The sequence below is a fragment of the Myxine glutinosa genome, chromosome 2 (genome assembly GCF_964187855.1).
Source record: "Myxine glutinosa chromosome 2, kmMyxGlut1.1, whole genome shotgun sequence".
In the NCBI taxonomy this organism is placed as follows: domain Eukaryota; kingdom Metazoa; phylum Chordata; class Myxini; order Myxiniformes; family Myxinidae; genus Myxine; species Myxine glutinosa.
Window position 1 is genome coordinate 11,783,083 of NC_136262.1, and position 18,504 is coordinate 11,801,586.

An 18,504-nucleotide genomic window follows, 5' to 3' on the forward strand; every position below is an offset into this window, starting at 1 on the left:
AATTTCTTAATGGCCTTGTTTTATCATATGCAATGCATATGTGTGCATATATATATATATACTAGCGAGGTACCCATGCTACGCACAGGTGGGAAGCCACAAGCAAACAGACAATGCAGAAACGGCGAATGCTAAAGCATGAAACCAATAAATTCCACATTCCTGTTGCACCTTCAGTCACACGTCAGACATGGACAGCAGGTTCGTGAAAGACTTAGGTAAAAAAAAACGACGAATGGGAAACCATGGAACCAATAAGTTCCACATTCCCGTGACACCTGTAGTCGAACATCAAGCATGGACAGCAGGTTCGTGAAAGACTTAGGTTTAAAAAAACGACGAATGGGAAACCATGGAACCAATAAGTTCCACATTCCCGTGCCACCTGTAGTCGAACATCAAGCATGGACAGCAGGTTCGTGAAAGCCTTAGGTAAAAAAAACGACGAATGGGAAGCCATGGAACCAATAAGTTCTACATTCCCGTGCCACCTGTAGTCGAACATCAAGCATGGACAGCAGGTTCGTGAAAGACTTAGGTAAAAAAAACGACGAATGGGAAGCCATGGAACCAATAAGTTCCACATTCCCGTGACACCTGTAGTCGAACATCAAGCATGGACAGCAGGTTCGTGAAGGACTTCCACGAAAACCGTCCCCATTTGAATGGTTCCACACCGTCAATGGCGAATCTGCGTGTGACGATCCGCGAATGTCACACTGAGAAAGTCGTAACCCTCATGTCAATTGTCATTTCGTCATTCACTTGACCTCGATGTCTCCATTTTCATTCCAACGAGCACAACTCCAATCTCAAATCAAATAGCATTAATATGAAAAATAAACTTTCACCAACATTCGTGACATAAACAAATATTTAAATCCGGATGTGAAGTCGTTCCGTACGGTTGGGTGACACATTTTTTTGACTCAATTCCAAACGTCATTCCAATCATGAATTGATACTTCAACAAAATACTGTTTTAAATGACGATTGTATTGGGATATTATCATTCCAGCTCATTGCCGTAATCTGTCCACCTCCAGATTAGCGGCAGGTTCGTGTCGAGTTATTTTCAAAATCATTGTGTGTGTGTGTGTGTGTGTGTGTGTGTGTGTGTGTGTGTGTGTGTGTGTGTGTGTGTGTGTGTGTGTGTGTGTGTGTGTGTGTGTGTGTGTGTGTGTGTGTGTGTGTGTGCGCAAACGCAAACCTGAGCATTAAATTAACGACCAATAAAAATTGTGTTTTGACAATTTGTTGACATAAAAATGCAGCAAACTGTACCAGGTTGTGGGTACAAGGTTGTGGGTACCAGGTTGTGGGTACCAGGTTGTGGGTACCAGGTTGTGGGTACCAGGTTGTGGGTTCCAAGTTGGGGGTACCAAGTTGTGGGTACTAGATTGTGGGTACAGGGCTGTGGGTACCAGGTTGTGGGTACAGGGCTGTGGGTACCAGGCTGTGGGTACCAGGTTGTGGGTACAGGGCTGTGGATACCAGGTTGTGGGTACCAGGTTGTGGGTACAGGGTTGTGGGTACAGGGTTGTGGGTACCAGGTTGTGGGTACCAGGTTGTGGGTATTAGGTTGTGGGTACCAGGTTGTAGGTACCAAGTTGTGGGTACTAGACTGTGGGTACAGGGTTGTGGGTACCAGGTTGTGGGTACAGGGCTGTGGGTACCAGGCTGTGGGTACCAGGTTGTGGGTACAGGGCTGTGGGTACCAGGTTGTGGGTACAGGGCTGTGGGTACCAGGTTGTAGGTACCAAGTTGTGGGTACTAGACTGTGGGTACAGGGTTGTGGGTACAGGGCTGTGGGTACCAGGCTGTGGGTACCAGGTTGTGGGTACAGGGCTGTGGATAACCAGGTTGTGGGTACCAGGTTGTGGGTACAGGGTTGTGGGTACAGGGTTGTGGGTACCAGGTTGTGGGTACCAGGTTGTGGGTATTATGTTGTGGGTACCAGGTTGTAGGTACCAGGTTGTGGGTACCAGATTGTGGGTACCAGGTTGTGGGTACAGGGTTGTGGGTACCAGGTTGTAGGTACCAGGTTGTGCGTACCAGGTTGTGGGTACCAGGTTGTGGGTACAGGGTTGTGGGTACCAGGTTGTGGGGTACCAGGTTGTGGGTATTAGGTTGTGGGTACCAGGTTGTAGGTACCAGGTTGTGGGTACCAGGTTGTGGGTGCCAAGTTGTGGGTACTAGATTGTGGGTACAGGGCTGTGGGTACAGGGTTGTGGGTACCAGGTTGTGGGTACCAGGTTGTAGGTACAGGGCTGTGGGTACCAGATTGTGGGTATTAGGTTGTGGGTACCAGGTTGTGGGTACCAGGTTGTGGGTACCAGGTTGTGGGTATTAGGTTGTGGGTACCAGGTTGTAGGTACCAAGTTGTGGGTACTAGACTGTGGGTACAGGGTTGTGGGTACCAGGTTGTGGGTACAGGGCTGTGGGTACCAGGCTGTGGGTACCAGGTTGTGGGTACAGGGCTGTGGGTACCAGGTTGTGGGTACAGGGCTTTGGGTACCAGGTTGTAGGTACCAAGTTGTGGGTACTAGACTGTGGGTACAGGGTTGTGGGTACCAGGTTGTGGGTACAGGGCTGTGGGTACCAGGCTGTGGGTACCAGGTTGTGGGTACAGGGCTGTGGGTACCAGGTTGTGGGTACAGGGCTGTGGGTACCAGGTTGTAGGTACCAAGTTGTGGGTACTAGACTGTGGGTACAGGGTTGTGGGTACCAGGTTGTGGGTACAGGGCTGTGGGTACCAGGCTGTGGGTACCAGGTTGTGGGTACAGGGCTGTGGATACCAGGTTGTGGGTACCAGGTTGTGGGTACAGGGTTGTGGGTACAGGGTTGTGGGTACCAGGTTGTGGGTACCAGGTTGTGGGTATTAGGTTGTGGGTACCAGGTTGTAGGTACCAGGTTGTGGGTACCAGATTGTGGGTACCAGGTTGTGGGTACAGGGTTGTGGGTACCAGGTTGTAGGTACCAGGTTGTGCGTACCAGGTTGTGGGTACCAGGTTGTGGGTACAGGGTTGTGGGTACCAGGTTGTGGGTACCAGGTTGTGGGTATTAGGTTGTGGGTACCAGGTTGTAGGTACCAGGTTGTGGGTACCAGGTTGTGGGTGCCAAGTTGTGGGTACGAGATTGTGGGTACAGGGCTGTGGGTACAGGGTTGTGGGTACCGGGTTGTGGGTACCAGGTTGTAGGTACAGGGCTGTGGGTACCAGGTTGTGGGTATTAGGTTGTGGGTACCAGGTTGTGGGTACCAGGTTGTGGGTACCAGGTTGTGGGTATTAGGTTGTGGGTACCAGGTTGTAGGTACCAAGTTGTGGGTACTAGACTGTGGGTACAGGGTTGTGGGTACCAGGTTGTGGGTACAGGGCTGTGGGTACCAGACTGTGGGTACCAGGTTGTGGGTACAGGGCTGTGGGTACCAGGTTGTGGGTACAGGGCTTTGGGTACCAGGTTGTAGGTACCAAGTTGTGGGTACTAGACTGTGGGTACAGGGTTGTGGGTACCAGGTTGTGGGTACAGGGCTGTGGGTACCAGGCTGTGGGTACCAGGTTGTGGGTACAGGGCTGTGGATACCAGGTTGTGGGTACCAGGTTGTGGGTACAGGGTTGTGGGTACAGGGTTGTGGGTACCAGGTTGTGGGTACCAGGTTGTGGGTATTAGGTTGTGGGTACCAGGTTGTAGGTACCAGGTTGTGGGTACCAGATTGTGGGTACCAGGTTGTGGGTACATGGTTGTGGGTACCAGGTTGTAGGTACCAGGTTGTGGGTACCAGGTTGTGGGTACCAGGTTGTGGGTACAGGGTTGTGGGTACCAGGTTGTGGGTACCAGGTTGTGGGTATTAGGTTGTGGGTACCAGGTTGTAGGTACCAGGTTGTGGGTACCAGGTTGTGGGTGCCAAGTTGTGGGTACTAGATTGTGGGTACAGGGCTGTGGGTACAGGGTTGTGGGTACCAGGTTGTGGGTACCAGGTTGTAGGTACAGGGCTGTGGGTACCAGGTTGTGGGTATTAGGTTGTGGGTACCAGGTTGTGGGTACCAGGTTGTGGGTACCAGGTTGTGGGTATTAGGTTGTGGGTACCAGGTTGTAGGTACCAAGTTGTGGGTACTAGACTGTGGGTACAGGGTTGTGGGTACCAGGTTGTGGGTACAGGGCTGTGGGTACCAGGCTGTGGGTACCAGGTTGTGGGTACAGGGCTGTGGGTACCAGGTTGTGGGTACAGGGCTTTGGGTACCAGGTTGTAGGTACCAAGTTGTGGGTACTAGACTGTGGGTACAGGGTTGTGGGTACCAGGTTGTGGGTACAGGGCTGTGGGTACCAGGCTGTGGGTACCAGGTTGTGGGTACAGGGCTGTGGATACCAGGTTGTGGGTACCAGGTTGTGGGTACAGGGTTGTGGGTACAGGGTTGTGGGTACCAGGTTGTGGGTACCAGGTTGTGGGTATTAGGTTGTGGGTACCAGGTTGTAGGTACCAGGTTGTGGGTACCAAATTGTGGGTACCAGGTTGTGGGTACATGGTTGTGGGTACCAGGTTGTAGGTACCAGGTTGTGGGTACCAAATTGTGGGTACCAGGTTGTGGGTACATGGTTGTGGGTACCAGGTTGTAGGTACCAGGTTGTGGGTACCAGGTTGTGGGTACCAGGTTGTGGGTACAGAGTTGTGGGTACCAGGTTGTGGGTACCAAGTTGTGGGTATTAGGTTGTGGGTACCAGGTTGTAGGTACCAGGTTGTGGGTACCAGGTTGTGGGTACCAAGTTGTGGGTACTAGATTGTGGGTACAGGGCTGTGGGTACAGGGTTGTGGGTACCAGGTTGTGGGTACCAGGTTGTAGGTACAGGGCTGTGGGTACCAGGTTGTGGGTATTAGGTTGTGGGTACCAGGTTGTAAGTACCAGGTTGTGGGTACCAGGTTATGGGTACCAGGTTGTGGGTACCAGGTTGTGGGTATTAGGTTGTGGGTACCAGGTTGTAGGTACCAGGTTGTGGGTACCAGGTTGTGGGTACCAGGTTATGGGTACCAGGTTGTGGGTACCAGGTTGTGGGTATTAGGTTGTGGGTACCAGGTTGTAGGTACAGGGCTGTGGATACCAGGTTGTGGGTATTAAGTTGTGGGTACCAGGTTGTAAGTACCAGGTTGTGGGTACCAGGTTATGGGTACCAGGTTGTGGGTACCAGGTTGTGGGTATTAGGTTTTGGGTACCAGGTTGTAGGTACCAGGTTGTGGGTACCAGATTGTGGGTACCAGGTTGTGGGTACCAGGTTGTGGGTATTAGGTTGTGGGTACCAGATTGTAGGTACCAGGTTGTGGGTACCAGATTGTGGGTACCAGGTTGTGGGTACAGGGCTGTGGGACTCGAAAGACTTGTTTTCCCACTTTATGTTTAGATGAGCTAAAACACTCATAAAAGTGTTGAATTCAATGAGTGATCTCTGTCTTATCTTTGTCTTTCATTCTGGCTCCATTGCGGTTGCTTCGCCCGAGTGTGTTGTTACTTGGGATGCAACAATAACAGGATGTATGCAATCTCACTCAGGGATATATGTCTTTGAAACAGTGCAGTCTTCAGCTGTGACCTCAAAACTTTCCTCCAAATGCAATATTTATCCTTTTGCTTGATTTCAAATTGTATTCCTCAAAAGCGCACTTTAGGAGGTCAGTTTGTCTGTGTTCTTCAATGGCGTATAATAAGATTACCAGATAACCCAGTCCCACAGGACTTCTGTAAGGGAATTTGTACCCAATATCGTGCGACATATTTCGGGAATTTGCCAGGAATGTCCTCTACCAACATATATGAGCAGGGACCCGCAGAAGTTCTCTGTGATGTAAAATGTGACAACGAGTCCTCAACTACTTTCTTCCTCAAGTATTCAACCTCCTCCTCCTCCTTGAAGAAACTTAAATCCAGGATCACTGCTCACCTCCACTTATTTGTTACCCTTTTTCCCACCTGTGGAACCAACTTGCCCAGTCTCTTCAATCTCATTCTTCCCTCCAGGTCTTCAAGACAGCTGTTCACCACTATCTCAGGTCCTCCCCAATCCAAAACCATGATCTTTCCTACCCTCATTAACGCTCTCCCCACCCCGTGCATCCTCTCCTCCACCTTATTCATCCCCACACCCATCGTTTTCCGCCTCCCTCTGCCTGGGCCTTCAACTCTGCTGTTTATGTTTCCTCCCTCTCTCTGCTGTTCTTTTTTTTTAAGTTGTGGCCTGATACGTTCAGTGTACTAGTACTAGCTCTTTCATGAACCTCGACTGTGTATACAAAATAAAATAATAACCTGTCTGGGATGTGAATAGGCCCATAGACTCCGCTTCATCGTGGGAGGTTCCAATAATCCTGAAGGCCTTGGTTTCCATGGCATCAAACTGAGCAAGATGTGAGGCAGGGGAGCCAGCCTGGAGTGAAGAGCAGTACTCCAAGAAGGTGCGGACGAAGGCCTTGTAGGTGGATTGAAGTCCACGTGTGCCAAGGAAGGACTTTGTATGGCGGAAGATGCCCAGTTGGCGGATGCTTTTGAAATGTGGTTTGCCGAAGAAAGACCATGGCTGATTGTGAGACCCAGGAGTTTACTTTTCTGAACTTGCACAAGAAGATGGTTAATTGGACTTCCCTTGTTCCCCTTTGTTAGTATGATGGTCCGTGATTGCAGTGACAATAATGGTGATAGGGAGTCGCTTTGAAATATGCTTCTTATTTAGTTATTTATTTATTAATACTATCGCCAAATTGTACTTTGGCCTAACTAGTCATTGCTCTCAATGTGATCCAACAACTGTTTCTCGCTCCGCAAACTACCCGCTCTCCATCTGATTTCCTCCTGGTTTCTCTTACGCAGTCCCACCTCATTGTCACCTGCGTTCTTTCCCTCCCAGTTTTCCTACTTCTGGAAAACCATTTCACTTTATTTCTCACTGTGCCAATTTTTTTCTGCTCTTTAAGTAGAATGTCAATCAAACCTTTTGCTTTTGCTTTACAATTCGCACGACATGTTTCCCAATGTTCCTCTTCATCTCATTTCAGGTCATCCTTGAACCTCGACAGAGAAATATATATTTTAAAATATCTATCACAAACACACCTGCAAAGAAACCCCCAAAATACCATATTTCTCTTGCAAATTTAAGACAATGTTGTCACATTGATCATGTAAACTTGTCATTTCTTCGTATTCCGCACCAGAAATAGACCAACAAATGCACCACAGAATGCAAGAACATATTTCCACCTCACGAAGGAGCCTTGTACGGACATAAACTTCAAGATGACACGGACTGCCAAGGTACGTCTGTTGATGCCAAGTTGGCCATAATTTTTTTTCCCACAATGCACCGTTACATCTGTTGATGCCAAGTTGGCCATACACAATTTCCCACAATGCACCGCTACTTTCCAGAGCCAATGTGTCAGACTCGGTGGCTTAATCGTCGGTACGTCCTCTCCGAGCCTGGGAGGTCGGGGATTCGAACCCCGTCCGAGTCATACCAAACGTTTAAAAACGGTACGTGCTGCTTCCTTGCTTGATGGTCAGCATTTAAAAGAATAAACCACTGACAGACAACCATAGGTTGGCAACCACAGCACAGGTCTTGATGGGTCTCATGGCCTCCTGTGTTGAAGTTCGTTGGAAGTGAACTCAGTATTTATTTATTTATTTATTTTAATATTTGAGGCCCAGAGCAGCAAAGTCAAATGTCACTCAATATATGGCAGATTGAACTCCATCAGGGTTGACCCCACGGGTATTTCTGTCAGTGCTCCCTCACTACATGCACAGCCAATCAGCCACAGACACGTCTCCTTCCTGTATGTGGGGTTTATTGTCCAATTTTGGCAAAAACAGCAACAAAGTATTCAGAAATGAGTCCTCTTAGCATGCTTTGGCACTTTCTCCCCACACTGTAGATGTTTTATAAAGATGACATGCTTGCACATTGTTGTCCAAAGGGCCATAGGCCCTTGGCATTGACCAGGTTGGGGCCTTGCATATACAAGCATGACAATGCGCCTTGCCGTACTGCTGCGTATGATAGGAAATGGTTCAAGAACAACAAACAACATGGGAAATTTGTAGTGGCCATCCTTAAAGTCATGACTTAAAGCCAACAGAACTACCCTGGTCCCGTATTAAACACTACCTGAGGACAGGAGTCAATGGGCCACAATCCACCACTGCACTGGATCAGAGCGAGTCATGGCATATTATCGGAAGTCATGTAGTTACCTCTGTTTGTCTGTTTGTCGCTGAGCAGGACATCTCAAAAGGATGTGGATGTATTCGGATAAAACTTGGTGGACAGGTCAGGTGTGTGGCAATGACGAATCAAATAGAGTTTGGTGGAGATCCGAATCTGGACCAGATATGAGACTAGCATTTGGTAGAGCGCATACCTCCGCCAGGCTGAACAGTCGGAGTCAAGAACTTGGAATTTCATGTGAATCGGTGAGAATAATTCTCATCCACAATATGGAACTATATCCATACAGAATTCGGATTACACACAAACTGACTGTAGCCATATACAGAAAAGAGTGACCGTGTGCCAGGGGCCATATACAGAAAAGAGTGACCATGTGCCAGGGGCTCGCAGACAAGAAAAACTGAAGTTTCTTGTCTGGTTTTCTGATGAGGCCCATTTCGTTCTTTCAAACTCCAAGAACTGTGTATAATGGGGAATGACACCCCTCCCCCACCTCCCGCACTACCTCCCTGCACTCCCCTCAATCTAGGGGTCGAGCGAGCTCTCCACCAAGAAACATTCACTGCCTGGTTCACAATCAGTAAGCAGGGAATCACAGCTCTTTCTGGTTTGAAGGCGACACAGACAAGGTATGGACTGTCAATGCAAAATGTTACATCCGAGTTATTGGGAAGTTTTGGAGGACCAGAGGCAACTGCATGGGGGTTACAAGAGAGGAACAATGTTTTCAACAGGATGGAGCCACTTCCCAAACTTCAAGTGATTCACTGAACTGGCTCAACATGCACTTTGGTGACAGTCACCAGTCAAAGACTTGTTGTTGAATGGGCCCCATACTCACCAGATTTCAATCTTTGGGGATATTTCAAGGACAATGTCCACAGAGGAAGGACACAATCTGTTGAAGAACTCAAAGCAACAATTACTGATAAAATTCCCTTAATTCCTACTTTTGCTTGCGTCAGAGTGATCAACCATTTTGCCTGTCAAATGCAAGTGTGGCAAACAATGTGGAGCAAATCATTGAAGCACAGTTGGTCCTGGCCTATTCAAGGTAATCTGTGCCAAATATTGTGCCATTTGAGTAATAAATGAGGATTTTATATTAAACAAGTCAGGAGACGACGATGGTTCACGAGCGAGCGGTATTCAATGACAAAGGACGGACTATCAAGTCGATCGTCACGATCATCGACGATTGATGCATTAAATCGGGACCATAATCAGTTATGAGGTTAGTTAGCTACACAATACCGAAAATTCGGTTCGATTCCGACAACTTTGAAAATTTGACCTTTGTGACCTTCAAAGGTCAAAGGTCGAAGATTCTGAAATTTGTTGGAAAACTTGTATTTCATGATGTATGTGATAATATAAGATCATGTACGACATTTCACCCTATCAGGAAGCGAACAATGTAATAAAACCATCAAAAATCGACTTTCCTAAATTTGGTGACCTGGTGACCTTGACCTTGGGGCGAAAATGAAAAATCGAGCTCCGTGGGGCTAGACACATGACATTGGCCTAACCAAATACCGAAACCCCTATCAGATTCCACCAACTCCCTCGGACAAGATGTAGCTTGAACACGATTACCCTCTAAAAAGACATCTTTTTCGGGCGTGGCTCCGCCCACAATGGGCGCAATACGCCCACTCTAGGCAGGACACAACTAGATCATGATATCAACCAACCTGATATCAAGTTGAGCAGGGTTGTGCCCATAAAACACTTGTTGGGAGATCTCAGAGGACGGCCCAGCATTTTTGACTGAGGGATGAAACTGAGGGATAAAACTCCCATCTTGGTGTGGTGTCAGAATTGGCCGCCCCATTTCCAAGCACGGAGTCATTTTATTTAACCACGCCATCACTTGGTATCCTTGCTGCATATAAGTTTTTGGAGTTAACAAATCTCTCAAAAACATATGCCACTTTGTGTTGGCAGGCAAAGCCTGGCAACATTCCTTGAAAAAACATTAGTTTAAATATACTTTTAACTGTGCATACTGGGACAGTTCAAGGTTGTCTGACATGGAATATTTACGTGAACAGGACATCTCAAAAAGTTATGGACAGATTCGGACGAAATGTGGTGGACGGATTTGGTGTGTGACAAGGACGAATGTACAAGAGTTTCATGAAGATCCTGATCGTGAACTGCTCCTCTCTGCTCACCTTCACTCCTTCATTCCTCTTTTCTCCCACCTCTGGAACAAACTCCTTCACTCTCTTCAATCCCACTCCACCCTCCAGGTCTTTAAAACAGCTGTTCACCACCATCTCTTATCTTCCCCCATCCAAAACCTTGATCTTTTCTACTCCTGCTAATTTCACCCCAATTCCACTTTTTTGAAATACCAACTTCTGTCCTGGAAGTCTTTGGTGTCCTTGTGTTTTATACTTCTCCAACCCCCCCCCCCCTCCACCCCCCTTCCCACGCCCTCTCCCCCCATGCCGTCTCCCTCCCACACATCTCCCTGCTCTCAAATGTTGTGTTTGTGTGCTTCCCCTTCTCTCCCCATCTTGTCTTCCGCTCCCTCTTTTTATATATTTTGTTTGTCTGGTTGATTTGTTTGTGAAGTAATTGTTAGCTCTTTCACGAGCCTCGATTCAGTATACAAAAAAGAAAAAGAAAAAAAAAATCCGAGAATCATTAAATTCCTAAAGTAATTAATTAACCATTGAGAGAAAGGGCCACAAACGACATACAGTATAGCATGATATTTCAAAAAGCTGTGGACGACTTATGACAAAACTAGGTGAATGAGTTGGTTAGGTGACAAGAACAAAGCTGATTACATTCTGGTTCAGGTCCAGATCTACATCCGGCCTATCGGTGGGATACAAAACGTAAACTGTTCAGCCTGGCGGAGGAATTCTCTCCACCGAGTGCCATTCTAGTTTGGAAAGTTTTTGCTCATTCTGTGGATCATTTGTTTTTCTTTAAATTTTTTGTTTTTAATCCAAAACTAAGTAGCTTATCTTTACCCATACCATACAAACGCTCATGTACCAATTCCGAACAAAAATAAGACAATCCTTAACTTGGTTTGCACACAACCATTATATTAAAGAGTCAACCCAAGCGATTTCTAAATATTATAATATTTTCACAAATAAATACTGTACTCATCGAATCTACCATATAAAACACACTATCAGTTTGTGTGTTTGTGTGTTTGTCTGTCCCCCTTCATAAGGGTAGGTTTTAAAGGCCAATCTTTTTACATTAATGTGTGTTCACTACGGTCTATTCTTGAGGATAAAACAAACTCAAAAAACATGTTGCATTAAAAAAAATTATGTCTCTTATATTGCAATTGTAGACGGTGGCTTGCAAACTGAGCTTCAAGGGCGGTGTACAGAAGCGTTTTTATGGCGTAGCCCATAGGGAAAAGCCATCCAGAACAGTGTGTGTCTGTCCGTATGTATGTATGTCCCTCACAAGAGTACACCAATAAGAGCTGAGGATCTGGTCACATGATAAGGGTGATGTGATTACGTCTGTGATGTGATTACGGTGTACGAAGGATGACTCCACACACCGCCATTTTGATTTATATGCTGTTCAGGTCGAACATATCATTGAACCTGTCATATATCACATTCGCCATGCTCTACCTTTACGGTTTTCATTCAGTGTGAAACACAAACAAACCAATTGTTAAAATGACCATCAAATATCGAAAGTGTAGGCGTTACGGGTCTTCCAACAACACACTACGTATAGGCCTTACGCTTCAGGCCTTCATGCCTCACCTTCAGGCTCCTTCGGAAAAATTAGCCTAGGTTTATTAATACAGTAGTATAGTTTTCGTAATAATAATAATAATAATAATATTAATAATAATAGAGTAAATATAGTCGTAACCCTGCAATCCATTTGTCGTGACTGTAAAGTTGTTGGATTGAAGCGGTGTATGGTTGGTTCATTGTTGACTCGAAACATCCACAATAAACCAGTGTTTCAATGCAATATCTTCACTTCCATGGTGACAGACAGCGTAGAGATGTACAGTACGGTACTTCAAAAAAAATTAATACTGTACTTACATTATATGCTAACTGGTATCTTCACCCAGGTCACTATCCTCTTCAACTAAACTATCAAACAAGCTTGGCTACGACGCTGTTAGAGTTTCAGTCTTGGTTTTAAATAACAATAAATACAAGGCGTAGGGAGGTGAAATTCGCTGCATGAAGGACTGAACTTAGGGAGGTGAAAACGAGTGTTCATTTACATCCGTATGATGTCTAATAAATAAAGAAGATATAAGCACACCTGACACTAGGCCAAGGCTTCAGATGTTGGCATGTTCAAGAGGCTGCACCTTCGAATAAACCGTTCCAACCCGTCACTTTTGACGGGATTTTACTAGTGATAAAATAAGAGCTCAACATGCAAGTAAAAACAGAGCAACACCCCAAATATCAATTTGCAATCAACGGGATTTGAGCTGGAGAAGCAAGTCCAAAATGCCCCTCTCTGTCCTTCTAAAAAATAGCAGTAAATAAATGAGGAATGTTACATGACTCCAACACAGGAAATTAGATTGCTGAAAACTGTTTTAAACAGGAGCAAGATTATACAGTCCTGACAGGATGGTGCAGAGATGTGCACTTACCTTTCACCTGTCGACTCTGTGTTTGATTCTCGGCCGAACTATAAGCTGGTGGATTGGTGCTTCACAGGCCGGGTGTTAGATCATGAAATGCACAATCACTCTGATGGATGTTTATCTGGGTACCTGACTGCTCGCATTAGATGGTGGACATTAAAGATCCCACAAACCACAATGTCTTTCGAGGAAAAGTTTGTGAGTTAACTGGCACCCTGGCCTAATTACAAAAATCCCAGCTCAACTTACAGAAGGCATTAACAGCAGAGCCACATTCAGCAATGCCCCCAGCACATGCTGGATACAAATTAAGAGAGGAGAGAAAAGGAAACATAAGAAGCAAAGACAAATAAGGCAATGCAGAACATGAGCCTCACCCAGGTTCGTCAAAGAATCCATCAAGTTCATCGCGCTGTTCTGCGAGCGAGCTCTCCAGGTCGAGGTAGGTCCCCGTATGTGAGAGTTGCAGGGTACAGTCATCGAGCTGAGATCAGAAAGAAACACAAAGGGTTAAAATGGACACTTTATCAAGCATGCATTTATTTATATATCGATAGTAATAAAACACAATGTGTGTGTGTGTGTGTGTGTGTGTGTGTGTGTGTGTGTGTCCGTCTCCTCCATAACTCCAAAACCATGAAACCTAGCGGCCCCAAACTTTGTATGCATAATTATCGAACTCGAAGGGAGTGCATGAATGAAAACTGGGTGTTTGGGTGTGTTTAAACACCACTTTTTGAAGATCAGATGGGGGGTGCTCATCACAAAAAAAAAAAATACCTTACCAAAATGGCGGTCTGCCATCTTAGTCAGCCCTCTGTCACATCACTGAGTTCTTAAACCGCCATTTTATTTTGGCCTATTCAAACGTGCCTCGCCTTGGAAGCACGATCTACTCTCATGGACTAATTAAAGCATATAATCGAAATCTGGATCCGAACTTGAGGATCAGATGCAGTACGGTACACTAAATAAGTATCCAAATCTGGAGTGAAATCTGAAATTTTAAAGATATTAGCGATTCTTATAACGAAGTGTATATACCTATTTACTTTAATCAAGCAAGGCTCCGGTCTCTCCTTGTCCATATTTTCACAATTAAATGTGAAATTGCCAAAGTATTAAACTTAACTTTTTCTACTGTTTGGAGACTCTCTGCAGCTGGCTGTCCATGATTGGTGTAGCGCTGGCAGGGAATCCTGTCTATGCTCAATTGGTGCGAGTCTCTGTGGCTCTGTCGATAATTGACCCAGGCTAACTGTCATTTGTGACTCTCTTGATGGCTGTCCCTGGCTGACTGTCGTTCGTGACTCTCTTGATTGCTGTCCCGGGTTGACTGTCGTTCGTGACTCTCTTGATTGCTGTCCCGGGTTGACTGTTGTTCGTGACTCTCTTGATGGCTGTCCCGGGTTGACTTGTTTGTGGCTCTCTTGATGGCTGGCCCGGGTTGACTGTCGTTCATAACTCTCTGGATGGCTGTCCCGGGTTTACTGTTGTTTGTGACTCTCGTGATGGCTGTCCCGGGTTGACTGTTGTTCGTGACTCTCTTGATGGCTGTCCCGGGTTGACTTGTTTGTGGCTCTCTTGATGGCTGTCCCAGGTTGACTGTCGTTCGTGACTATCTTGATGGCTGTCCCGGGTTGACTGTTGTTCGTGACTATCTTGATGGCTGTCCCGGGTTGACTTGTTTGTGACTCTCTTGATGGCTGTCCAGGGTTGACTGTCATTCATAATCATAACTCTCTGGATGGCTGTCCCGGGTTGACTGTTGTTTGTGACTCTCTTGATCGCTGTCCCGGGTTGACTGTCATTCGTGACTGTCTTGATGGCTATCCCGGGTTGACTGTCCTGGGTGCGATGATCAATGCTTTTTATAGAAAACGCCTCTGTCCCTTCCCCACTGTGCGGGTCATATGCTCTCACAGTGCTGAACAGCACACATTGAGACGCCATTTGTAAAACCCACATGAGAGGCTTGAACTAGCTCATGTGGATCCTCCATGATGGCAAAACGTGTTCAAGAGGCTTGAAATGGCACACGTGGAGAACGCCATGTTAAGTTGTGATGAAAGGACATCAGAAGTAATTAAAAAATTATATGGATGGAAGATGGGGAGAAGAGACCGACAAGAGTATGAGGATTATAGGGAAGCTAACATAGACATTCAATTCTGGTCGATGCTAATTGGGGTTTGCACACACTTAACGATAACACTCATTAAGGAACTCTGATCCACAATTAACCCCCATTAACCCCTAAGTCAGTTATACATAGTGTACAACAACATGCATTTTAAAGGCCATTTTCCCTGCTAGAGCGGGGGTTAGCCTTGCGGTCCCCATGACGATCTTCTCCATTTTGCCCTATTTTCTGCATCTCTCCTTGTTAACCCCCTTGCCCGCATTTCTTCTTCCACCATCTTTAGCCAAGTCTTTCTCGGTCTTCTCCGTCCTCTACTTCCTTCTACATTCATTTCCATCACTCTTCTCAACCAGTCACTTTCATCCTTCCTCAACACATGACCAAACCATCTCAACCTGTTCCTCTTCACAGCATCAATCACAGGCTCTATTCCGATCATCTTTCGCAATTCATCATTTGTCTTCCTCTCTCTCAACGATACTCCGCACATCCGTCGAACCATTCGCATTTCCCCCCTTTCCAACCTTCGTTGCTGCTCTACATTCATTACCCCTGTCTCGCTCCCATAAATCATAACACTTCTCACACATGCAGCATACACCTTTCCCTTCAGCTTCAACGACACTCCCCTCATCATCAGCATGCCACTCAGTTCCCGAAACTTCTTCCATGCACATCTCACTCGAGCAACCGTTGCCGAGTCTGATCCACCTTCTCCATTCAGCATGTCTCCGAGGTAGCAAAATGTTTTCACACGTTCCAGCTTCACGCCATCTCCAAGATCCAACTCAACATTTCCGCCATCTGCAGCTCCCTCTGTGCACACCTTACATTTGTTTACATTTGAATGTAGCTGCCACACTGGTTAATGACCCTCTCAGACCACTACATTTTTGATGAACCCACTCAGCGCACATTGTACATTGAATGGAGTTCACTCCGACACCCTTCCTACACACAGCACAGGGCCACTTCCCAGTTCTTTCCACCTCACCACATGCTTTAACAATTGCCATCACCGTCGTCTTTCCGATATTCACCTTCAGACCTTTTGTCTCCACACATTCCCTCCACTTGTTCATCTTTTCCTTCAGTCCATCCATACTTTCCGCAATCAACACCAGATCATCTGCATACAACTCCCACGGTAAACCCTCCTTTACGTTCCGAGCCAGCACCTCCATCACAGCTACAAATAGTAGTGGACTTAGTACCGACCCCTGATGCACTCCCACCTTCACCTCAAACTCACCACTGTTCCCGTCCTTCGTCCTTACAGCTGTGCGCGCTCTTTTGTACATTGCCATCACTACTCTGATCAACCATTCCTCCACTCCTAACTTCCTCAATGCCCATGTCAATACTTTGCGTGGAACCCTATCGAATGCTTTCTCCAGATAAAACAAACCCAACAAACAACTTCTTCCTCTTCTCCATGTACTTCTCCTGCAACTGCCTCACAATGAAAAGCGCGTCTGTCGTTCCTCTTCCTGGCATAAATCCAAACTGCATTTCGTCGATCTTCACTTTCTTCCTTATCCTCCTCTCCAACACCCTTTCCAATACCTTCATTCCATGCTCCAATAACTTTATCGCTCGGTACGAGCCACACTCCAGAGGGTCACCTTTCCCCTTGTATAGAGGGATGAGGGTACTCAGTTCCCAATCCACTGGAATGCGGCCTTCTTTCACCACCAGATTACAGATCTCTGTCATTCTCTTCACACCCCAACTTCCTGCTGCCTTCAACATATCTCCCACAACTCCCGTCGGCCCTCCCGCTTTTCTACCCTTCATTGCTTTTATCGCTTCCTCAACTTCCTTCTCAGTTATCTTCTCTGCCGGTCCCAAAACTGGGTTACTCTCTATGTTGCCATCCCATTCATTCTCTGTATTCAACAGCATTTCCATATATCTTTTCCATCTTCCTTTAATTCCATCTGGGTCGACAACGATTTGTCCCACTTCATCCTTCAAGCAAGTCACCCCCATCACATCACACCTCTCTTTCGCTATGTGCTTTGCAATCCTGAATACTGCTTTCTGACCCTCTTCCGAATCCAAGCGTTCTCCAAACATTTTCCTACATGCCTCCTGCGCCTTTGCCTCCTCTTTCTTTGCAGCCTTCCTGGCTGCCTTATAACTTTCATGCTCTGCTGTTTCTGCTCCCGTACCCTTCGCCTTCTGCCACTCCTTGAACTTCTTCCTCTTCTCGTCAATCCTCTTTCCAACTTCATCATCCCACCACCATGTTTCCGAGTGCCTCGGTGGTCCTTTTGTCCATCCACATACCTCACTAACGGCTCCCAACAGACTAGCTTTCATTGACATCCAACCACTTTCAAGCTCAACCACATCATCCTTGACCCTACTCAGCCTCTCTTTTAATGCCTCCCTTACTGTCACCTCTTTCAACCTCCACACCTTTATTCTCAGTTGGTACTTCACCCGCCGAGCTTCCCTCGCACCTTTCACCCTTATGTCGCAGACAACCAAGTGGTGCTGTGAAACAGCCTCCTCCCCCGGGATCACCTTTGTGTCCCGGAGGTGCCCCCTATCTCGCCTACGCACCATCAGGTAGTCAACGGTTGTCGTCGACCCACCTGACGTGTATGTAACAAGCTTATTATCCTCTTTCTGGAACTGAGTATTATAAATCAACAAACCAGCTCCATCAGCAAACTCCAAAATCCTTTCACCTTCTCCATTTCTCACACCATATCCGTAACCCCCATGAACTCCCTCAAAACCATCCATACCGCTTCCCACATGTCCATTTAGGTCTCGTCCTACCACAACAACTTCCTCATCTTTCACGTTTTCCATCAGCTTCTCTATCGCACACCAGAACTTGTCCTTCTCTTCATCGCTTCGACCAACCTGCGGAGCATATCCTGAGATGACGTTCACCAAGAGCTTTCCAATCATCATTTTCACCATCATCAACCTATCACTCACTCTAGTCACACTCACCACACTGTCTACAAACTCCTCAGAAAACAGGACACCAACACCATTCATGCCCTCCAGGCTCCCTTGCCACATAAACTTGTAGTTCTGTCCCTGCCTACCCTTCACCATTCTCACACCACTTCCCTTCCATCTCGTCTCTTGCACACAACATATGTCCACACTTCTTCTGACCAATACTTCCACCACTTCTCCTGATCTCTCTGTCATTGTCCCTACATTCCATGTCCCAAACCTCAGAAAGCGATCTCCACTTCAGGCTGTACCCTGCCCATATGTAGTTGTAATTGTCATGGTTCTCTTTTTGAGGCAATGTTTTTATGGCCGGATGCCCTTCCTGACGCCAACCCTCTTAGTCGTCTCTTACGACACGCAGGGATACGGTGTACCTATTCGAATCCAGGCTACACACTGGGAAACGTTTAAAACATGGAAATTCTGGGGGGGTCGTTATAGCAGTTATACAGTTATACATAGTGTAACAGTTGTAAACCATTGGGGAAGAACTAAGCACCAACACATCGGGTAAAGCTAGTTATGTCTCATAGTATTC

General features: G+C 46.5%; 1 protein-coding gene across 3 annotated transcripts in view; it reads right to left on the reverse strand.

The window, feature by feature from the left end:
* The window catches only part of LOC137422041 (FH1/FH2 domain-containing protein 3), a 375,404-nt gene that overhangs the window by 291,710 nt on the left and 65,190 nt on the right, over positions 1 to 18,504 (reverse strand). For all 3 annotated transcript variants that reach the window (XM_078772994.1, XM_078772993.1, XM_068108729.2), the window contains exon 2: positions 13,216 to 13,322. In XM_078772994.1, coding sequence (XP_078629120.1) covers positions 13,216 to 13,322 — 107 coding nt within the window. The remainder of the gene's footprint in view (positions 1 to 13,215; positions 13,323 to 18,504) is intronic.